Here is a 23,463-nt window from a genome sequence, read left to right on the forward strand (position 1 = left end):
ACATTCCATATATATACATCTATAGATAAACAAATGCCTTATTTCTTACCCTTTTACCCTCTTAAAAAGCACTGGTTTATATTGTACTTTGGTTTGGAGCAGCAAAGAGTAAGATGCCTTCATTAGTTAGGTGTCAGTACTTTTTTGGGAAAGTTTTGAGGGAATGCAGGCTCTGATGCCCTTCCCATAATCCACCTGAATTTAAAGGGAGAGAACTTAAATTCCTTCACAAATTTCTACACTAGGCTCAGGATGTAAGATGTCTGGATTTGACAGGGTGTCTTTTCATGGTGACCTTTTCATGATATCCACATCTGTAGGAATATAGTCATGATAAAGAGGTCTGTAATAAAATTCTGTATTAATAATAAAAAGAAGAAGAATAATGCTATTTTCTAGACTGGAAATATACTTTTCAAATATGGCTTAAAATTGTATGTTGAATAAAAGAACATGGAAACAATAAGGCACAGCCAAACCAATTTAAATTAAATGTTAAAAGTACAGCTCTATTTACCTAGGGCTTGGACTTGTGCTAACACCTCCCCAGCAGTATCCCAGAAGACAAATTTTTGATACAACCTTATGAATACAAAGAACCAGTAGTTATAGGAATGTTTTTCCGCACCTTTCACATGGAAACAGATGAAGATCTTGGCCTGAGAGCCTTTGTCTAATCCCTTTGTTTGCACTCAGCCAGAGTGTTTAAATGAAATTTAATTCAAGAAATGTAAAGCACTGAGACCCCACTAATCTGGAGATTGCAGTAAGAATCTGTTTAAAATAATAAACAGTTTAATAATTAATAACAAATATTTTAATAATATTAAAAATAAAATAACTATTACATCTCTGATGCCTGATATAAAAACACCCTCCACCCAAAATTATTACCAGCCATGCCAAATGGAGAAATTCATTCAAATCCTGAGCAAGACAAAGAGTCTTCCAGGCATTATCAGTCTAGATCCAGAGCTCATAAGTTCAAGGGGAAAATGGAGAGGAATGGTGCAGATAAATGGAGAGAAGGGGTAACTGAGAGGTATTCTGCTAATTCTCTCTGCCAAGTGAGAGAAAATTGCTTGCATTGTAAACCATCAACCCATCAACTGAGCTTGGGGCTGGCAGCCAAAAAGCCTGGCAGTTTTAGCATTTCACCCAGTCTCTAGCTTTCTATCATTCTGCATTTTTGCTGCAGTGTCTTCAGGGCTTGTCTTGTTTTTTCTGTTTGGCATTTACACCTGTTTAATCCCTGGATAATTTTATGTTTACTTGAGTGCAAATAAGGTAAAGATTCATATGAAATTGCATGAACAAATATTAATTACTTCTTTTTAACTCTTCCAATACTAAATATTTTATTTCTTCAAACAATTTTCTTTGCTTCTGGAATTCCAATAGTTTTTGGTATTGATTAGCCATATTAGCAGTTTTAATTGGTAGTCATTTGCATATTTTCAATTATTTCCCAAAGTAACTTCATTTTTTGGGAAGGAATTATAGCATGGTTTTTGTAAATTCTACATTTCAGATTTCTATCACACAAAAAATAATGAAAAACATTGATCATTCATCGATGAAACTATATTTTTATTTGTGTTTTGTGAACACAATACAGAAGTACTTTCACAATCTGGGGACCTTCTTTATTTTAAGTGGACTCGTTTGCCATGACCTATTTTCCTTAAGAGTTCATAGAAAAGGTCAGGGCGAGGGGATGAAGCTTGTTGATTGGCAGAGAAGATGGGATGTTTGTAATTTTAATCAAATTTAGTATAAAGGCATACTTCAAATAATATGTCAGCCTAGTGTTAGTGAGTTTAAAACCTAATGACAACCGCTGTCATTATTAGTTAAATATAGCCATTGTGCCCGTGGCAATAAATGATGACACTTCAGAACATGCAGAAACAAAAAGCTCTCAAGTATTTAAAGAAAAGGGAGTGACTGTAAACTTAGTTAAACACAGGAATGTGACCTGGGCATAATATGTTTCCCAAATAGAGAGGCATCTGGAATTTGAACAGAGAGCATAATTGAATGGAACATTATCTGTCCTTCCCACTAGAGTTTAAATTTTATTTTTAAATTGAATTTTATTTCATTTTAATTTTGTTTAAACTTTATTTAAGGAAATTTGTGCCGTTCTTCCTATTTCCTAAATGTATCAGGGAGTTTAATATTTATTATAACACTTTTATTACTACATAAGTTATATTTCAGATTCATGTCTCTGTTACTGTTCTGTACCCTTTGAAATGTGTTGCTCAATTTTTCAAAATTCTCAAAAGTGGGAACTGAGAAAAATGTCCTCTTGTTCCTAGATGAAAATGTATTTTTCCAGGCAGTAAGTTTTGGACTCATGAAGTTTTGAAGTTTGCTCCTGGCAGTGGTTGGTATTTATTTCTGTGAAGGTGAGGAAAGAAGTTAAAGCAAGATGTGTCTGATAAAATAGGCATAATGTAATATATAGTACACAATATGAATGTATTTGTTGTGCCTTTTGCTATTCCCTTTAAGCCTATTCATTTGTAGCTTTTTGTTGTTGAAGAAAGTTTCTTGCAAGTCTTTAAATCTTGTTTAAGCAACAACAGCATAAAGGAATTGTGAAGGAAAGGGTAGAGGTGTCAAGAGAGAAGGAAGATCATATTTTGAAATCAATTCAATGTAACAGGAAATGCAATTCTTTCTTTCTTTCTTTCTTTCTTTCTCTCTCTTTCTTTCTTTTCTTTCCTTTCTTTCTTTCTTTCTTTCTTTCTTTCTTTCTTTCTTTCTTTCTTTCTTTCTTTCTTTCTTTCTTTCTTTCTTTCTTTCTTTCTTTCTTTCTTTCCTTCCTTCCTTCCTTCCTTCCTTCCTTCCTTCCTTCCTTCCTTCCTTCCTTCCTTCCTTCCTTCCTTCCTTCCTTCCTTCCTTCCTTCCTTCCTTCCTTCCTTCCTTCCTTCCTTCCTTCCTTCCTTCCTTCCTTCCTTCCTTCCTTCCTTCCTTCCTTCCTTCCTTCCTTCCTTCCTTCCTTCCTTCCTTCCTTCCTTCCTTCCTTCCTTCCTTCCTTCCTTCCTTCCTTCCTTCCTTCCTTCCTTTCTTCCTTTCTTCCTTTCTTCCTTTTCCTTTCCCCTCCCTCCCTTTTTTCTTTTTTTCTTTCTCCTTTCCTTTCCCTTCCTTTCTCTCTCTTTCTCTCTTCCCCTGATAATTTGTCATTGCTGTACAGAACAATAGCAACAGGAGAGAGATATCAGAGCACCCTGCGAGCTGGTGACTGTGTGCACTGTCCTAGGAACTGTGAAAGATGGAGCTGACTCTGTCAGAGTGACAAGGTTCTAGAATCTGACCCCCCTCTACCCAGGAAATAGAAACACTTGGCCTCTCTATAAGTGGGACTTTGCCATGACTCTTCAGGTAATTTTTAAATTTAAATGCTGATTTCCTTTGTGGCAAGTGCTATCACTGCTTGTCTCTGCATTTGGTGTATATCCTTGAAGGAGTTTTGCTTTGGAGGCTCCTGGTTTGTGAGCCCCAAAAAACTGGCAGCTGCTGAATTATCAAACCAGACAGGACCATGATGCACTGAAGTGTCAATGTACAGACAATTTCAGATGGCAAGAGTAATTTCTTTTTGAAAATAAGGGAAGACAAAGATACTCAGGTACCTGATTTTATCTCTGTGCCACTCTGAAGTGGCAGAAGTTTATTCATTACCATGAATAAACTTCTTCCCCATATCAAACTCTTGGACATCTTGTTCATTCAAGGCTGGGAACAAAAGTCATGCTTCACATTTTTGGCCGTGCAGATTCCTGGAGGATTTATTCCTGTTGTGCTTGAATCATGCTAGCAGGCTTATCCTATGGAATACAAACAAGCTTGACCTTCAGAACAATTCTCAGCCTTGAGGGATACTGTGAGTGTGACCTTAAAGGATGGACAAAATTTTTCTTTAGCACATTCTTTGGTTTAGGCAGCTGTAATCTCCCTAAATTTGCCTTTAGACATCTACTGGCTCTTATCATTCAATGCCAAACGATCTCTTTCACCTTATGTCATTTTTCATTATGATCTGAATCAGCTGCCACTTCTTTTCCAAGTACCACGCTGCTCAGGAGGAAACCAATCCACCCTTGCTTAGTGTGGCACACCTAAACTGAGAGCATCCTTTTGCTCTTGTGTGACAAACAAACTTGTAATGCTTGCTTACATGGCAAAAAACACTTAATATTAACCCAAAAACAAAATACATGAACACCCCACCAAACTAGATCATGGTACAGACTTAGACTCGATTTGGGAATGCAAATCAGAGCCCCCTCTTCCCAGGCTTAGGCACTTCCTGAAACTTGTCTGAAAACATGCTGATTCAAAAACTTACAAATGACAGTCAGTCCATCTTTTTACTCACTGCTGCTGAGATTTTGAGATCTATTTTCCAATGGTAGTAGGCGTATTTTTCAACCATTATGTAAACTGGTCTTGCAAGCCCCTCATTATTGCAAGACCACTATTTTCTTATGGTCAGAAGTGGGATTCATAGACAAGTCAAAGGAAGGTGTGAGTCAAGATGTGTTGTTGTTCATGTGAATTCTGAAATACATCACGAAATACATCATGGATGAAATACATCATGAATTCTGAAATTCATCAGCCCCGTTGCTGCAGTCTCATGTGGCTTGAAACCTGCATTCATGGCAGGACCAGGAGTCAGTCAAGCCATCCTATAAGCTGAGTGGACAGGGTGTCTTACACGGTCAAACAAGTTTATCTTTCCACACAAACAAGGGTTATTCACAGAAACAATGGCCATAAGAAAAATGTACTCAAAAATTTGTTGTTCATGAAGTAAAAGGAACTTTAATGCATGAATAAGTGGTTCCTATCCATGTTGTCATCCATATCCTTGTAGAGAGCAGATTATTTCAAACCCCTACAATTTTTCAGGAGTCCCACTTCTAAAATTTATTTACTAAAACTTGCATGCTTTCTCAATGAACAATAAATCAATAATAACAGACTTTTCCCAATTCTTTAATAATAAGGACTGTTCCAAATACATGGAAATGTTAATGTCACTTCTGCATTTCCTGATCTAGCATTGTTCCATGTAGCTGTGGCTAACAAAAATAATTGGAATTGTTCTGTGGCAGGTAAATGGATGATCATCACCTGTCTGTGTCCTACCTGGCAGTTTTACCTGTACTGTGTGAGCTTGAGACTCCCCAGCGCAGCCAGTGTCAGCAAAGTCATTTGATGCTGGAATGGGTGGCAATGGCAATGTCTAGGATTTGAGCAGAAGATTTTAACAAGTCCATACCAAATGCTCATGCCAAATTTCCCAGCAACCATAGAACAACTTCCTGATAACTGCAAGAGCACATTTGTGCTGTTTAAAAAGTGGAGAGATAAGGCAAAATTCCTAAGTTCTACAAGGAACTGGAAGGGCTCTGGAGAAGAGAGCAGAAAAATGGATCAACATCTATGTTACCAAGCTGTAAACAACTGGAAAACAGATGTGTGGAAGGAAGCGGTTGTTAGTACAGAGGATCTTAATGCCCAAACTCTACACGTTTTAAAAGACAATACCCTGAGCTATCTCCAGCCTGCACTATGGAATCATGGAGGGGCTTTGGATCACATCCATTGCTTTAATTTCATCCAAATGATATCAGTTTGCATGCTTTGAAACTGCTCTCTGATATGAATCAAAGTACATGAAGTGGAAGCTTTGGGTCCCTCACCTAAAAATTGCAGTTTTTGCTTGACCTGCTGTGGATACATCCCCACGGAACAAAACAAACCACAACTGTTCAAGTGCAAATTTGAAATTCCCTTTCCTGTTGAGCGATAAGTTTTGTTACAAAACCCTTACTGGATTAATAATTTATCAATTCATATTCTCAGTCCTGGTAAGTTAAATTCAGCTGTACTGACTTCAGTAAAATTACCTAATTTACATTCACCAAGGATCTACTCCATGAACAGTCACTAAAGATTTAATTGGGAAACTAAACCATGGTTTAATGACAGGGTTGTTTTTTTATTTTTTCAAATTGGTTGCCAGTACCAATGCTGATTAGAAGATTAATTTTTTTGTCTTAGAATTTTGAAGTGCTACGAAAGCCTCAGCCATTTTTACTTTAGTGGATTTAGAAACATTTAGTAACATAATCAACACATTCTTTATATTTTATAATAATGTAGCCTCATGATATAAAAACCTGTGAATTGAAACCAATTTTTCAAAAGAACTGTCATGCATCTAATGTAATCCAACTGTAATAATAGCAGTATGGGGCTTACAATTTCAAAATTATGTGTGTAGACACATTCCATTAACATTAATGGCAGTTACAAGGCTAAGGATCAAATTTTTGCTGAATTAATCCTCTAACTCCCACTGATTTTAGTGATCATAGGTTAAAGAATAATTTTTAAAGGCCTTCAGCCCCTAAGTTTTTAAATATATCCAACTCAGAGTGTATTGTTATCAGTCCAATGATTGTGTTTATTGGCACAGGTTTCTTCTGTAGCTGGATACTGATTATATTTCTGCATGCACTGTGCAACAATCTCCTTTGAAGGTTTACTTGTAAGTGCATTTTGTGCAGTGGGAGTACACCATTTAGAGGTCATTTCCTAGTGTTTGGGGAAGGAAGAAAACTAAGAGTTGAAGTGAAATAAAAATGTCATTTATACGATGCGGTGTCAGACATGGAACCCAAACAATGTCCAAAAGGTTCAGACTTAATTTTTCTGAAGCAGAAGAAATGAGAGGCATTTCATTTTTGTAGGTGAGAAGTGAAATGTTCCTCTCTGCTCACTGATAGAGGCGTGCTAAGGTGAATTTTAATTATGACTAAATTGTGGTATTACTCTTTCATACCCTGAACATCTGTTCCCTTCAGGAGCGATGATTTATGCAGGCTATCACTGCAGACAGCTTGCTACAGCTTATGTCACGGTTAGGAGGAAGCTGGTGGTACTATTTCAGAAAATACCAGCATCTAAGTGGAGACAGGCCAGTGGGTATTTTTGAGGTAGTAGAGAAAGGGGAGCATGATGTGTCTGTTTTCAGTTTTGAAGCCAAATATTCGCCTTTTTTTTTTTTCCCCCCTTTCAGACCATCTGTCATTGGTGAAGAAAGCATCTCGGACAGTGAATGATTCTTCACAGTGGTGTCAAGCAAAAGAAAAACCAAACCTGTCATTGTCATCCGCGTGTAGAAAATTACTGAGAGCACCTCTGTTAGAATTTTAGTGTTTAAGAACTGTACAGGGCATGGAAACTGTGAGAGTACTGCTTCATAAAATCAAATTGAAAGGGTATCCTTTGTTTTTTAGCATGTTTGAATCAATGATCTCGAAAGTACATTCATTGTTACTGCACTTGCATTGCTTTTGTATAGTTATAGGTTATGATTTAAGAAAAGCAAGAAGAAAAATCCCTTAAATTATAAAGCCTTGGAATTCAATAAAGCAGGGATTACGTGTATGTTCAGGTTATATAAGGGAAATTTCATTTCCCTGCTCCCTCTTTTCTGAAATCCCCTTGCTATTTAACCTGCCTTTCTTTGCCTATTCCTTCTCCTACTTCTCTGTGTGCTAATTAATAGCATATAATCTGAGCATTTATAGCCAAGGAAGATAATTTCTAAGATTACCTGAGGTGAGAGTTATATGTGTATTCAAATATAGTCAATTTTGCTTCGGTTGGATATTATAAATATTCAGTAGTTAAAATGCTTGTCTTAAAAGACACGACACTATAACCATATTCTGGAGTTCTATATACAAGAATCTTATTTCCTATATAGATCATTTTAACACTTTCTAAGCACTCCAGTAGGTTTTAGAAGAATTTACATGGTGTCTTTGTTTCCAGGTAAGTCTAGAAGGGCCTCTGTATTTGTCCCAAAACAAGTATGGCACATATGCTTTATGCTACCTCATGTCTATTATTATTCTGTGATATGTTTGAGACAAGTTTTAAAAAAAAAGCTTTAAGTGCTTTTCAAACCTAGAGTGGTTAACAACATGGAATCCTTTGCAACAATTTGCACTACAGATAAAGGATTTTGAATGCCTGGAATGTTAGCGTTCAGTCCCCCTGAATTATGTAATCCAGGTTTGGGTTTTTTTTTTTTTAAGATTGTAGGACAATAAAATCATTGTAGATCCCTTCCATCTGAACTGTGCTATTTATTCACTATAGTTTTCACCCACTAAAATAATACCCAGGAGAGCTATATAACTACCTTTGGCACAGTTAATGGAAAATCATTTCTCTGTCAGTTTTCTGATGTTGCCTTTGATAGAGATCATCCCATATTTTGAAATATAAAATTGATTGTATTGCAATCAATACTGGTGCTAATAAATGTCAAGCTATTGCATTCAAATGTGAATAATAGCTCTTCAGCAGGAAATGTTCTTACAACCTCTTGTCTAACTAGAACATTCACAATTCCTTCAATATGATGAGGATAATCAAACACACAGACCAAACACTGGAGCAAGAAAAGTTCAGCAGTAACTTCTGAGCATCCCAGAAAAAACTACTAGTCAATCTTTTTTCTTTCTTTTTTTCCACTGAGATGCCTTGACCTAGAACATTATGAAAGTGATACCCATGACTCCTCAGAGATGTGTGGGCTGCCTGTAAAGGGTGGCTGGGCAGGGAGCTGTGGATGTCCAACAGTGACTGAGACCGGTTTGGAGTGTGTTCCAAATCAGGGCACTGTTGCTAAAATAAGTCTCCACCACTTGTGCCCTGGCATGGTAGGACTTCTGCAGCTCCCTGGCCAGTGCAAGGATTCTGCTCCATCATTCAGTGATGATGATCTATCAAAAATAAACCAGCTGAAGTCATCAATTTTAATCTGGAATAGTTTCTGGAGACTGATCTACTGCACGCAGCACAAGAAAAGAGCCTGCAAGGGAGTGGAAAGAAACAAATGAGTCTGCAAGACAAAAGCTGCTGGGAGAATTGCGGCATGTGTGTTCTGCTTTGTGAGAGGAAGGAGAACTGGGGGCAAAGGGACAGCTGTGTGTTATATGCAAATCATGGCGTGCTGCTTTGGGCTGGGGTAGAGTTAATTTTCTGCGCAGTGGCTGGCGTGGGGCTGTGTTTGCATTCGTGCTGAACACAGGGCTGATCACACAGAGATGTTTTTTTGGGGCTGAGCAGGGCTGCTCAGAGCCAAGGCCTTCTCTGCTTTTTGTGAACCCCACTGGTGAGGGAGCTGGGGGTGCCTGGGAGGGCGGGAGGGGACACAGCCAGGACAGGTGACCCCAGCTGAGCAAAGGGACATTCCAGACCGTGTGATGTCATGGTCAGTGTATAAAGTCAGGACAAGAAGGAAGAAGGGTGAAAAAGGGAACATTTGGGGTGATGGTGCTCATCTTCCCAAGCCACTGTTACCCGTGATGGAGCCCTGCTCTCCTGGAGCAGGCTGAACTCCTGCCTGCCCTTGGGAAGCAGGGAATTAATTCCATTTTTTCCTTTCCTTCTGTGCGTGTGGCTTTTGCTTTCCCTGTTAAGCTGTCCTTATCTCACCCCATGAACCTTCTGGTTTCAACCCTTTCCATTTTCTCTCCTGTTCCTCTGCTGGGGTTCCAGTGAGCAGCTGCCCGGGGCTGGGTTGTTGGCTGGGGTTAAACCACAACGAAAAGTCAGCATATTTAAAACAAACTGCAAATTGGTGTCACAGGCATTAATGCAAAAGTAAGTATAAAAAAGAATTTTTTTTTAAATCTTCAAAACGGCATTTCATCCAGTCAAGTGATTTAGAAAGAAAAATTATTTCTTGCCGGTAAATTAAAAGAAAAGCCAAATTACCATAAAAATCACAATACTGTAACAGACTGGACTTTCACATAGTCCAACATCCTGTCTTGAAGTAGACGTCTAATGAAAAGTGGGAGAATAAGGGCAGCATATGGTGCATATGGTGCATATATTGATAATTTCCTAGCACTCTGCCCTAATCTGGAACAACACCACTTAAGATGCAGTCAAATCACCAATGTATCAGAGGCAGAGCATTTTCTTTCCCCTTAAATACAAATATTATTTGTTTTTTGAGACTTTATTCCTTCCCTTGGCAGTGTCATCGACTTAGCATGATTTAAAAGAAACTATTAAAACATAGGAGTTTTCAATGTTAAATAAGCAAATGCTCAGCAGATTGTTGCTACTGTGTGAAAAGTGTGTTTGTTTCTCTGCTGCCAGTAAATATTTCTATTCAGACTGAAGGATGTTTGATTCTCTGTGTTCTGAAACTCTGAAAAAAGGGATGACTTTCTCACTTCACTTCCAGATCTGTATCACTGAAGGAATGGGGGAAAAGACACACTGAACAATTTTTCTGTTTCAATTATCAAAAAAGCAGATTTACCAGGCTGTACAACCTCCACAGCCTTCCTCCCATCTCTGCTTTTTCAACTCCACACCCACCACACAGCAATCAGATCTATAGCAAAGAGTCAGATTCGGAATTAACTGAAGGAATTTTCATGCTGAAAATGCCTAGCCTTATACAATTAAAACTGAATGTTAAGTATGTTTACAAAATTTGAAAGAAGAGACAAGATATATAGTCATATATGGACAAGATACATAGTTGGATATATAGACAAGATGTATTTTTTTCTCATTAGATTTATATTTGAAAATAAGTGTATGAAACATTTTTTTCTCTGTCTCACCAAAGTCCAGAAAATGTCTGAAATAATGTTCAGTTTAAACTTGAACCTGATTCTCCCAAATCTATTTTAGATAGTCATTTTCAGATGGGCAACTGTATAGAAAAGTAAGAAACCTTTTGTTGTTAAGGATTGGAAACGGCAACTGTTGGAGGACCTTGACCCCATTGTAAGAAATTGTAATATATTTGCATGCTTTCCTATCTTCTATTCTCTCTTGCTAAGAGGGGGATTCTGAGTTAAAGCTGGGTAAGAAACACAGCATTTGGGCTTAAATATGGCAAATATGTGCAGAAATGGGCAAATGGAGAGGAATATGTGGAACTTTAGCTTGGGTGAGGTTCAGCACCTTCAAGAGTCCCATGATTGTGTTAGAGCAGCATTGAAGATAGTGAAACTACAGTTAAAATTGAAAAAAAAATGAAAAAAAAAGAAAATAACTCCAAAAATGTTATTGATGGTGTATTCTGTTGGTCTTATTTTAAACTGGATCTCTTTGGACAGGCAGCATCTCTGCTAAGTTTGGTGTGCAGTGCCAGTTGTGGGATGTGCATTCTGCTGAGGCAGGAGATTAATTTTTCACAACTGAGCGTCTTTTATTGCAGCTGAACGTGGGCTTTTTGAAACGGGATGAATTCCTTTGAAAATTTACAAGATTTGTAGAATTTTTCTTCTCTGGGTTGTCTATGAGCACCTTGAAAAAGACAGCTCAGGATATTCCCCTGCCTGACCTGGAACAGGAATGATGGCTGAATAATGTCATTAGTATTTTCCTCTTGCCTCCTCTTTTCAACAGCTCCGTGAACAATGAATTTCTCCTGGTCAAAGTATTGCCATTTCTGTCATCAAAAAGTAACTTGTACACTATCTTTCTTTGACTTTCTTTCAAAGAATGACAGGTAATTTCAGCAGCATCACTTCAGTGACAGCTTCTGCTTTAATCACACAACTTCTACAGTGATGATTCATCTCCTTCATAATTTTGCATTGGCTGAATAGTATTGCACAATATAAAACAGCTATTGTATCTATGCTCAAGTATTATGATTTCTGTACAAGCTGGAGGGAGGCAAGCCAAATATTCAATAATCAATTATTTTGAAGTAAGTGTAGCAAGAAAATAGTATTTAAAAGAATGCTATCAAGAAATGCAAGTTTTAAATTGACTGAGCTATATGACTTTATGCTGTTCAAGCTGAAAACCTGGTTCAGCATAAAATTTCAGCAGTGGGAGGATTCTCTCTAGAACACTAGCTGTAATGCATGACTAGGAACAGTAAACATAACTTAGAATTTTACTGTGGCCACAAGAAATGGCTTGTGATGGTGTACAATGGGCCAGAACATTATGATGTTGTTCTAAAGTTTTCTAAAGGTGAGTTTCTATCTTTGCTGGCAGAGTTCAAAGTTAAAAATAAATTTTATTAAAACCTATTAGAATTAAACTTATAAACTAATGAGGATCATTTGGATGCTTAATTGGAATCAGAAGTTAAATTAATCAATTGTGACCTTTTTAGAGTTTAGCATGGAAATTTAATTCAAAGCAGGCATTCTCTAGTCAAAATATACTGCCAGAAAAAAAATAATAGGGAAAACCAAGCCCCCCTCTCTCTGCAGAGCCCAGTTTAATTCAATTGTAGGCCACACACTTCCACTGCTAGGGAGCCTCTTGCTGAAGTCACAAAGTTCTAAGACATGGTTCCATTATATTGGTTTTCTTCCATGATTATTCCTGGTCAATGACTACACATAAACAATTTTGCACAACACAGTCAACTTTTTGTGTGGCTAAACAATCAGATTTTATTTGATTAGATTTTTATGTCTTACTTATAAAGTCTTTAAAGAAGATCTTTCTGCTGTATGTGTGTATATAGCATTTGAGATTTAGATTAATTTTGCACAAGCATTTAAGTTTTTGGTTTAAAATTTTTTAAAATTTTTTTAAAAATTAAATTTTTAAAAAATAATTAAATTTTAATTATTTTTTTTTTAGATCATATTATTTCATTTGGTAAAAGACACAAAACGTTTTGCTAGACCTGCAACTACCTTCACACCCTTCCCTCCCAAGATGACTTGGAATATGCAATTTCTTAAATTTCTAATAAATTTGCACATATAGAGTACTGAACTTGAAAATGACTAGAGTCATTGCTGGAGTAGACTTGAATGCAATTTCTTGCATTTCCAATAGATTTGCCTATATAGAATGCTAGATTTGAAATGACTAGAGTCCTTGCTGGAAATCTAATGATTGACAGCTATAAGTTCTGCATTTCACCTAGAGTACAGATTGCTTTGCCAAGGCATTTGTTCTCTTAGTGCTAAATGTTTTCTTTCTAGGTGTTTAGGGCTTATTCTATGGCTTTAATTTTTTTTTTTTTTTAGTTTCTAAAGGTTGTTAAAGATCTAGGTTTTACTTATTTGTTGGTAACATCTTTCTTTTTTTAAAGTTTTCAGATGATTGCATGTAGGCACTCAGTGTGTGCTGATGGGCGTGGGGCTGAGCCTCATCCCTAATGGGCTGCAGCTGTGCAGGACAGGTGAATGCAATTGAAGGTGAGGAGCCATGGAGTGCCCAGGTGTGCTGAGCATCCACAGGGGAGCAGAGGCACACAGGTGCCGTGCATCAGCAGGAGGAGATAAAAGGGTGGGCTGAAGGACAAGAGGAGCAGAGCTTGCAGCCTCCTGAAGTGCCCTGGTGCTGCTCTGCGTGGGCTGGAGCTTTCTGGAATTGTGTGTGTGTCACTCTGGGTATGGTGGCTGTCCCCGCTGGGACAATTGCACCCTGAGGATGAATCTTGCTTCTCCAGTGAGATACCAACGCAAGGTATGTGGAGAAAAAATTGGCAGTATCATAAGTGGTAAAGCAGTGCTTGTAGAGCAGGTGCTCTGTTTACTACATGGAGGGCTTAGACTGAAAAGTGAATCCAGGTGCTTTTTTTTCTAATCTATCCTAAGTGGTAAAGCAATGTCTGTAGGACAGATATTCCATTTACTACATTGCTACATTCCATTACTACATTAGACTGAAAAGCAAATCCTATTTTCTTAAGAATTTGTGTGTGTTGGCACCCTGAATTTGAACTGAAAATGGCACATAGTCAGAAATTAAGCGTGTGATTAAAACTATTGCTCTGTGTTATTCTAGCATTTTAATATTTGTATGGTTTTGGTCAATTTTCAGTGGTTTCAGTGTCTTTTGTAGGTACTGCTTTAGTAGGAAAGCGTTTTCTTACCTTCCACCCTTCTATATGTCTATAAGTAAGGTGTTATTCCAACTCTGTTGAAGAAGGCTAAAAATTATTTCTCTGAGCTTTTCTTAATGGTTAATTTTAGCAAATACCTGTATCCTTGTACTCTGAGCTTAATTAGGCATTGAAAAATAGATCCCCATGAGTGTTTTTCCCTTATTCATGAATATCTCTCTTTTTGACACCAAAGTTTTTTAGTACAGGACTTTAAATAAATAAATTAATGGTCTGTAGACTTTAGAGTTGTCTGTAAATAATCCTCCTGTCATGGAAGAAATTTATATGGTAGATGTAGCATTTGTAAATCAATAAAAGGAGTCTTATATTCTTTAGGTTTTGCACCTCAAGAATGTCTTTGTAAGCAGCCTGCTTTTTTCTCTTCTGCTCCTAATGAGTTTCAGAGAGGCAAAGCAGATTTCAGTTCCATAATATTGCCTGGCCACATTTTAGGAAGAGAGATGGCTGCCTTAATTATGAGCATCTTCTGGCTATTTCAAAGTTTGCAGCTACTTTCAGATCAAAGATATTGAATGAATATGTTCTTGGTTATTAAAAGGAATTTAGGGAGTAGTCATTAGTAAGAGCATGATATTCTCAGCTAAATATTCCCCCAAATTGTCTGAAGAGAAGCTGGACTGTCAGTATTGTTGTAAATAGAACCTACTGCTATGTTCTTTGCTTCTCCATGTGATGAAAGTTTCTCTCTTCAATGCCATTTTCAATTTATATATTATATACAGAATATTTCTATTATTATAGTAATTGTCTACTGTTAGGCTGCTTTATTACATATCTTATATTTTATAATAGAAAGATTATACATTTTTCATTAAAATTTGATGCTTAAACGAAACTAAGTGCTCCACACTCAGTCCTGCTCACCTGTAAAGTTCTCCATTGGAAAGCACAGCAGAATCTATTGAATTTGTTTGACACACTGAATGTGTGTCATTACCTTATACTGTAGAGGCACATTCTGGAAAAAATAAAATAAAATAAAAAAAAACAAACAAACACATTTTAAAAAGCTTGAATTAATCTGGCAAGTATGTAGCTGCTGACACCATGGGTTGTAACCAGCAGGGCACTGAAACTGCACTAAGTTCCATTATAGTGTACCTTTCCTTGACTTAGTAAATTAAAATACCAAAAATGTCATGACGTCAAGCTTTCCTCTTTCTCCTGCCTGGCAGTACATGTATCTGGTTGAACAGAAAACGCCACCTGTGTTTGTTAGTAATTTTTTAGACTAGCACCTGGAGTTTGTTTTGAAAGCTGAAAATATCCCTTTGTAGGTAGTTTGGTTTTTTTTTTTTTAACTGTAGTTCACTAGGAGTAATTCTTTTGCCTGAATGAAATTCATATACATGAGGTCAGAGTCATGAAGATTATTTTTCTCCAGTAGCTTCTACTTAGGTTAAACATATATTGAACTAGGCTATGTGTGTTGTTCTTGTAAGTCTTAAGGAACTTTTGCATATTAGAGTAAATGCTGGAGAAAGAATGCATAAGTAGGTAGAAAGAATGCATAAACAAAGTCCAAGAAAGGAAATGCCAAGGCCTGCAGCTGGGTAGCCACAATCCAATCCACAGGTACAGGCTGGGGTGGCAGGGAGTGAAGAACATGCATTCTGGTTTTTTCCACTGGAATTCAATGAGGGGATAAGAAGCAGTGGATAAAAACTGAAGTGTGGAGAAGTCTACTTCAGCATAAGAGGAAAAAGATGTTTTCTGTGAGTTGCTCAAACACTGAAGAGTTTGCCCAAAGATGTTTTGGAGTCCCATACTTAGGGACATTCAAAATACACTGCAGAAAACCCTGGCCAACGTGCTCTGCCTTGGCACTTCTTGGAGCAGGGATTTGGGCTAGAAAAACCTGTGGGAATCCCTCCCAGGCTCAGCCATTCTGTCAGCCTGTGAAGTCACCAGGTCAGCTGCAGTAAGGTGTCAGGATGACCTCTTTTTGAGAATTCTGAACATATTGGGGCTGAGAAAATTGTCTTGGCCTCTCACTGGCTGCTGCAATTGCATCAGTAAATGCACTGAATGTTTGAAAACAGAGATGAGCATCTGGAGGTTGGTCGGCATTTTAAAAAGGAAATACCCAGGAAAACTATTTGTTGTTTTGTAAAAGACTTTATAGGTGTGATAAACATCTTCCAGCTGTGGCACAGCTCCTTAAGGCTAAGCGTGGGAAAGCTTCCCAATAATAATTGAGCCAACAAAGTAATTTTAAGTCCAAATAGTTAAAAAAAGAGCCTGTTTTAATACTGAGATAGAGAAACTTGACCTCAGCAAGGTGCTTGCATAAAGGCAGAAGGAGTAGAGAGAGAAAAAGATGGGATGTTTTCAAAATTAGTTTAAAGATGCAGCTTCTTCATTTGTGATGGCTTCCTCTGTTTTTCCAGCATTTCATGGGTTGAAACCTCCCCAAAACTCTTAATGACAAAACTTGTGCATGGAGAGGATTGCTGTTGGCTTGTGCTGTGCTAACATTCATTAAGATAATTACTGAACAAAGAGAGATGGAGACTCCTGCGTGGCCCAGGTTGGATGAAATGAATCTGAGCTGCTGTATCTCTGTCTTAATGAAGTTATAATCATCATAAATATACACAGATATACATGCAGTGCACCCCTTTCCACTGCACTTTCATTTAATTCCCTTCCATTTATCTCTTTGCTCCTAACGAGGAGCAAAAGTAGCCTGTTGTTACTCCCTGTTTTTCTTTTGGTCTTAAACTAGTCCAGATTTCAGTTTGTCTCTGAACTTCAGCACAAGAGCAGATGGAAAGCCTAGATGTAAGTTTCATGTGAGCAGAGGGATTCATTCATTCCGAGCTGACCACTCACATGGAATGAAATCACTGCCATAGGTTGTTTTAAAACGGGGAAACGCGTTGCTGTGCTTCATTCTGAGCTGGTGGAATTTTCCTAGAGGAGCTGAGGCAGCACAGTGAGTCTGGGAAGGTTTCTGTTGCCCAAACAGAGCAGTGTGAGTGTGGCAGCAAGTTTGACATTCATTACCTTTCTTGTTCTGTGGAGACACTGCATGTGATTACTCTCCTGCAGGCCATCACAAGTTGTCACTTCTGGTTGCTGCTGGCTTGGATTTGCTGTGGTCCCACACACTGCTGCTTGCAAAGTCATGTCTGCAAGTGTGTTTAGTTCCTGAACGTAAAGGGATTGAGGACTGAAAATTAAGGCTGTGTAGCTCTCTTTTTCTGCCTGGAAAAAGGAGTTTCTACAAAATATGACATTGCAATTCTTCCTACTGAGTAAAACTTTGCCAAGTTCTCTTAGCCTGACAATATTTAGGTAGCATCATTAATTAGCAGGACACTCATTTCAGTCCAAGCCTGTTTTAACTTTTACATAGCAAGTTACTTAAATCTATTAATTTTCTACTCTGACCTGTTATAAGCTGTTCTAGTTAAAAAAAAAAAAAAAAAAAAAAGATGTGCAGGGTGGTAGAAGTGAAGAAAGAGGCATAAAGTGCATTGGAAAACTCCCAAATGTCCCCTGCAAATGGACCCTATTCAGAATCAGTAAGCGTGTGATGAGTGAAGTGGTTTTGAATATCGCCTTTAGATTCCATGCTGTTACAAGGCCAGCCCCGAACATGGCAACTCTTATTTCCACACACAGTACCTCTTCACTCTCAATTTAACCCAAAAATCTGATGAACCCATTACTCCATACTTGATTTCATGGAACAAGGAGTAGATATAGTTACAAATGATCAATCACAAGCCGTGAACCAAAGCAGCAAGGCATTAACAATTCACACCATTTCGGTCCACTTGCTCAAGCAGAAGATGTGCCAGCATGTTTAATGCACAGCTACTTCATTCAGTCCAGGAAAGACATGACTCATGCTCATTTTAGGAACTGAGGAGACTTGGTAGGTTTTCATGCCTACTAACCACCCAGGGTTAGAGTTTGCACTCCTAACCAATTAACACAACCAGGTGTGCAGTAAAGGACACAGCCATGGACAAGCCTTTAAATTCGATTTTGCTCAGGTTAAAAAAAAACAAAACAAAACAAAAAAACAGAACAACAAACAGAAGGATGACCAGAGTAGTGGTTCCTACAAAAAAAAAGCCAAGTTGTGTTGTAGGAATTTGTGGTGTACAATCAACATCTCGTTCAGCAGAATTGTAACACTGCAGACCCCACAGGCATATGCCGTCAATTTAATGGGATCACTGGGAAAGCAAAGCAGCTGTGAAAGATTGCTTTAAGTACAGCAATCGTGTACTTGTCATTCTGCTCAATGGTGGAAAAATCCAAATTCGGATAGGCATCAGTATTTAAGAAAATGACTGCTAAAGCATCTCTCGTAAGTACCTTGGGGACAATAGGATTTGACATATAGCATATAAGCAAAAGTACACAGCAGCTGTTAGATTAGTTTTTGTTTGAGTAAAAGCACCCCGATGTAATTTAAGCAACAGAGGAAAATGTATGTTCTCCATCATTCTGTTTCCCTATGCAAATTACAGTTTTGGGCAGTGTGTGCCAGTTGCCCTGGACAAGGAACTGCTAAGAATTAGAAGTTGCTATCTATTGTTCAAAATCATGGTTGCTAAAAATTAGAAACATGAAGCACTGTGAGCACCAACTCAATCTTATGCCTTTAGTGATATATATATATATACACACACATACTTTGTACAGGGTATATTGAAAGTACCAAAGTACCTCCAGGAAAAAAGCCTTGTCACTAGAAAGTATAAAAAGAATTTCTAATATTTTGGTCAAGTTGAAAGATCTTTGTTTCCCCTAATGGCAATAAACGTAGATGATTTATTTCTGGTTGTTCATATATTGTTATTTGCTAAAAAAAAAAAAAAAAAAATTAAAAAATTGCCATTTGGTACCTTGTTTGCTAAGAGAAATTGATGGAGAAAGGAACTCAGCATAATGTAATAAATAATATCATAAAAAATTATGTCCGTGCTCCAGTAAGGTGATGGGTTTAAGTAAGGAGAAAGTTAACAAACTGAATTTTGGGGAATTTGCTTTTTAGCCTTTTGCAGTCCACTGGTGATGATGGCAAATTACCAGAGGGCGATTTTCCCATTCCTTTACAAACATTCTGCTTACTTTTTGTGGATACCCTGCTGGATTTCATCCTTTCTGTCACTCAATTCGAGCAACATTACACTCTTAAAGTTTTCAACAAGTTAAAAGACAAGACAAAGTGGAAAAAAATAAGTCCAGATTTTTTTTCTTCCATTTGCCACAGTGGCATCATGCTATCTTCTCCATCAATTTAAAATCCCTGGGTTTTGGTTTAGGGAAAATTTCACATCTCTTTTCTTCAGAGGAGTGTAAAATTACACTATAAAATAATTATTTTTAAAAATTCGATGTTTTTCATGTGATTTGAAGTAAAAAAAATCAATAAGAGGGAGAATAAAAAAAAATAAAGGTGTATTTGCCCTGCTCAGCTGAGGAGCAAAGTTCCTTGGGTACTCTGCTTTTAGGCATTGCTGACTCTCCAGCAGATGAGACTGCTGCAATGGGGAAAATTACTTATTAAAAGAGGAAAACAATCTGTTTGGTTCTAATGCAGGATTTTAAAATCTGCATGGAAGTTCTAAAGAAAAGGGATTTTGCTTATAATGTGAAGTGTTTTCCATAACTTCAAACTCCCTTGCTTTGCTCTCTAAGCTCCTGAAAGACGCATCAGGATGAGTTGTTCCTGAAAGTCAGCCCATGCACTTTCCTCCAAGGGTTAAATTTACCTTCTTGTGCTGTTGTTGACCTTCCTGGTCCTGCCTCATAGCTCAGTTTGCAATGTTTGATCAGCTGTAATGGACTGTGCAACACTTCACAATAAATTTGCAAATCTTTGGGATATTTTGCCTGTATGTTCTTTTCACCTTGCCTTGTAGATTGCCTTTTTTTTTTTTTTTTTTTTTAAACCACATTACCAAAGCTCTCCTGTGGAGTTGGGAGATACTTTGTGAAGTCATTGCTGATACTCTTTCAGTTTTTAAAAGGTGATAGTTCAGACTAATACCTTCTCTTTAGGTAAATCACCAAAATGTATGGAAGTCTGGAAGTAACTAACTTTATTGGAAATTATTCTTGCATACATCGGTTCCAAATAAGAGCAACATAGGTGTTCCTAAACTAGGGATAATTTTTGAACAACTGTGATTTTTTTCTTTATTTCAAGGGGTTTATGTCTTGAGTATCTTCTGGAATCACCACACAAAACAAAGTTATGGGATATTTCAATGAAAGTATACCCTTCTGAAGCGATTGCTCTGGTGTTCTACCTTTATTCCTTCAACTTTCTAAGCACACATTTTTGTACTTTAGTGAATGTTTAACAAGTTAACACCATTGATATTTTGATTATTAAAAAGAGGGTCAAAAGAATGGGGGGGGGAAAGAAGCAATAATACAAGCACATTGAGACTATAAATCTGGGAACAATAAGGTGGAGTGTGGAGTGAAGTAAATACCACTATGGATAAAATCAGCTGATGTCTATGGAAATGATTATTGCTTATAGAAAATTAATTGGGTCTGATACTTGGTGTTCCTGAGTAGTTTGGGTGCTAGGTGTGTCTGAAAGAGGTAACACTTGGAATCTTTAAATTCCAAGCTAGCCCAGCAGATCTTGGAACTCTCTGGTCCCGAAGGTCACCACCTTCAGAGGAAGCGGATCAACACTGCTGCATTGTACTGATGTTAAAATATTAAAGTTTTTAAAATGTTAAAATTATTAGTGGTAAAGCTAAATTATTGTATGTATTATAATTGGTGTTTTAAATGTCACTTTCAATGCCAGTATACAAACGTTTTTCCACAGCTGTTTCAGTCTACACTCAGGAAATCAGCACTACTTGTCTTGATCTTAATTCCTGTGAAGTTTTATCCTATGGTAGCTAAGTTAAAAAGCACTGAATAAAAACCATATTCACTTCAGTTATTTGTAAACCTTCCAAAGACATCACTGGGATCAGATTTTCATCCTTTTATTTTGTTTGAACTAAGACTATAGCCACTCCTTATCACATACCACATAACATGAAACATAGATTTGATTCTGGTGCTGATCACTGAAGTAAATTCACCCCTACCAGTGTTCCTGGTCAAATCTCATTCATTATCTCTCCTAATCTACTTAATTTAATGTCTGGCTCCCATGATAAGAAGTGCATTATTAGAATAGTCTGGAAAACTATTAATTCACTTATTGACAAGTTGAGATAATTTTTGCTCATGTTCAATTGCATGGCCATATCCTGAGAAATCAGGTTTTGAAAAGCAAATATTTAATGGTCTGTTGTATGTGTTCTGGTCTGGGGTCTTTGCTTTGATGGCATGTTTTCAAAAAGTCTTGCAGTTTTGCTCTTTAATACTAAATAAGATAATCATTAGAGAAGGTTAATATGCGTATGAGCTTGTTCAGTCACTCCTCAGCCTTATTTTGTTAAGTCTGGTCTCCCTTTAGATAAAAGACAAGTGTACTATATGGAAGCTCTCAGGAATGTTGATGTGAGAATACATACAATTACTGACTAGATGATGAAATCTTACCATAAAATCGTGGAAGTCACAAGACCTGGACTTTAACATGATTTTTAAAAAAGCAATGCCTTTCACAAAAAATAGGCACAATTTTGTTTAACCATGTGCTTAAATAATTCCTAAAATACACTGACTTTAGCAGAGACAAAAGACAGTCTGTTGCATGATTACCTATTTCTTTATCCTTGAAGATAGATTTAGCCATAAGAGATGCTCCTTTGTCAGTCCGAATGTCTCCAGTTATTAAACAACTTGCATATGCAAGTTCATCAACTGGGGCCTTGGTTCAGACTCTGCTCTCACAGCTGAGTGAACATCTATTGAGGCTCAATATTTGCCCTACCTAAATGGAGCACATCTCCTATTCTAATAAAAAATAGAAAGTGTAATTCACCTCCTCTGGTGCTTTCTCTGACAAAATCTGCAGTTCTTTGTCAGTCTTTATGTACCTAGGAAATCCACCGTTTATACTGACTTAGCTAACGTGAATCTTTATGACCACAGATTGACGAGATGGGGGAATTATGTATATATTTTTGTTTGCATTGTTCACAGGTGTGCCTTATACGAATGTATTTAATTTTATTTCATATTGGTTGTAAAACCAGATTTTGGTGGCTCCTTCCCCTGAAATGTTGCTTAATGTTATTTTATTTTGTTGTGTAAGAAAGGCCTGCGTATTTTACAGAGAAATGTGTGCAGAGCACGTGCACCTTAGTAATGCCTGAAGCCAAAATAATAATTCCTTATTTATCTCACAGATTGCCATTACGTCCCTTTGAGAGAATCCTTTCAACCTCTGCAGTGATTTCAAATCTAACAGCAAGGAAAAGATCTTGTTGAGAGCATTGCCATGAATCAGTTGTATTTCTCTTTTCATTTGATCTTTCTCATTATTAACCAGCCACACTGAGCAGTTTTTTTTGCTACAAGTTGGTTTTCAGGTGGTGGCAAAGAGGAGGTTATACTAAAACAGCTTCTGAGAGCGTTGATTCTCTTTTATGAATTTTACAATACTGTGGGTGTATGTCAGCCCCTCAGCAGCAAACTGTGTACAGAAACAACATGGATCTTGCAATTTTATCAGGACAAAGCAAGTGAGATTTCAGCAAGGTTGGTTCCAACTCATCTGTGATAAATGAGAAGATAAGGCAATCAGTGCACACCACGACAGCTAGTTAGGCACACTTCAGAGCTACTCAGGTGTGCTCAGCCTTTCATGGGGGTGTCTCCACATAAATACATCCTTCATGGTGGCCACTAGAAGTGCAGGAGTTGCTTTTCCAAGACTTAACCCAGGTCAGATATAAATAATAGATATTAAGAGTTAGTTCTGGTGCTGAGGCTGTGTTAGAGGCTGGATATTTCAGTTGGGTCAAAAGAATGCATTTTCTTTTGGTTGTTTGGTGGGGGTTTTATTCCCTTTTTTCCTCTTTTCTTTACATAGCTCCTCTGCTTGACAGATGCCTGCAAAATGTCATCACAACTCTGTGCGGACCTGTTTGGGTCTTTGAGAGAGAAGGTTTCAGCCTCTCAGGAGCAGAGATTTGCGTCCAAGGAGTTCTCTTGGCCCTGCACCAACGAGTAAAGTCTGCAAAGTGTTGCAAACAGGTGAGTTGTCCCACTCTTTAAAAGTCTGCTTGTCTGTTTTTATTTTCAAATGTTCTGGTTGTGTGAAACCAGCTGTGGCACATGCTGGAGAAGCTGCGGTGCCTGTTAGGAGAAGGAAATGCTTGTCCTGGAATTGCAGAGCCCACAGTAGAGGAGTTAATCGTGTCTCTCTGGGGGTGTGGGATGTCATGTGTTGCATTTTTGCCGAGCCGGGATGCTGCTTGTGTGGAAATTCTCTAAAGCCATCAGTTCTCACTGCTGCTCTGCACAGGCAGCTTTTAGCTGTCTCAGAAGTCTTCCCACAGAACTAACTTCAATAATGATTCAGTTGAAACGTGTTATAAATA

The 23,463-nt window shown here is 37.7% G+C and overlaps 1 protein-coding gene across 4 annotated transcripts; it reads left to right on the top strand.

Annotated features, from left to right (window-relative positions):
- Positions 1-3,246: 3,246 nt before the first annotated feature.
- DCDC1 (doublecortin domain containing 1) lies at positions 3,247-23,463 on the top strand. 4 transcript variants are annotated; one of them, XM_068194993.1, is made up of 5 exons: positions 3,247-3,393; positions 7,106-7,307; positions 7,828-7,866; positions 22,953-23,116; positions 23,189-23,463. In XM_068194993.1, the coding sequence occupies exons 3-5, from the start codon at positions 7,848-7,850 to the stop codon at positions 23,354-23,356; spliced, it is 351 nt and encodes a 116-aa protein (XP_068051094.1). In that variant the 5' UTR covers positions 3,247-3,393; positions 7,106-7,307; positions 7,828-7,847; the 3' UTR covers positions 23,357-23,463. The 4 variants fall into 4 exon arrangements, 3 of the variants coding, with proteins under 3 accessions (XP_068051094.1, XP_068051095.1, XP_068051096.1); XM_068194994.1 differs by having other exon boundaries at positions 7,831-7,866; XM_068194995.1 differs by lacking the exon at positions 3,247-3,393 and having other exon boundaries at positions 7,086-7,307.

Source organism: Anomalospiza imberbis, chromosome 6 (genome assembly GCF_031753505.1).
Source record: "Anomalospiza imberbis isolate Cuckoo-Finch-1a 21T00152 chromosome 6, ASM3175350v1, whole genome shotgun sequence".
Taxonomy (NCBI): Eukaryota; Metazoa; Chordata; class Aves; order Passeriformes; family Viduidae; genus Anomalospiza; species Anomalospiza imberbis.

What these genes read in the sequence shown, in the direction of transcription:
- DCDC1 (XM_068194993.1), top strand. An exon ending in CTGCAAAGTGTTGCAAACAG is followed by an intron (nt 23,117 to 23,188) that starts GTGAGTTGTCCC and finishes GTGTGAAACCAG; the next exon opens with CTGTGGCACATGCTGGAGAA.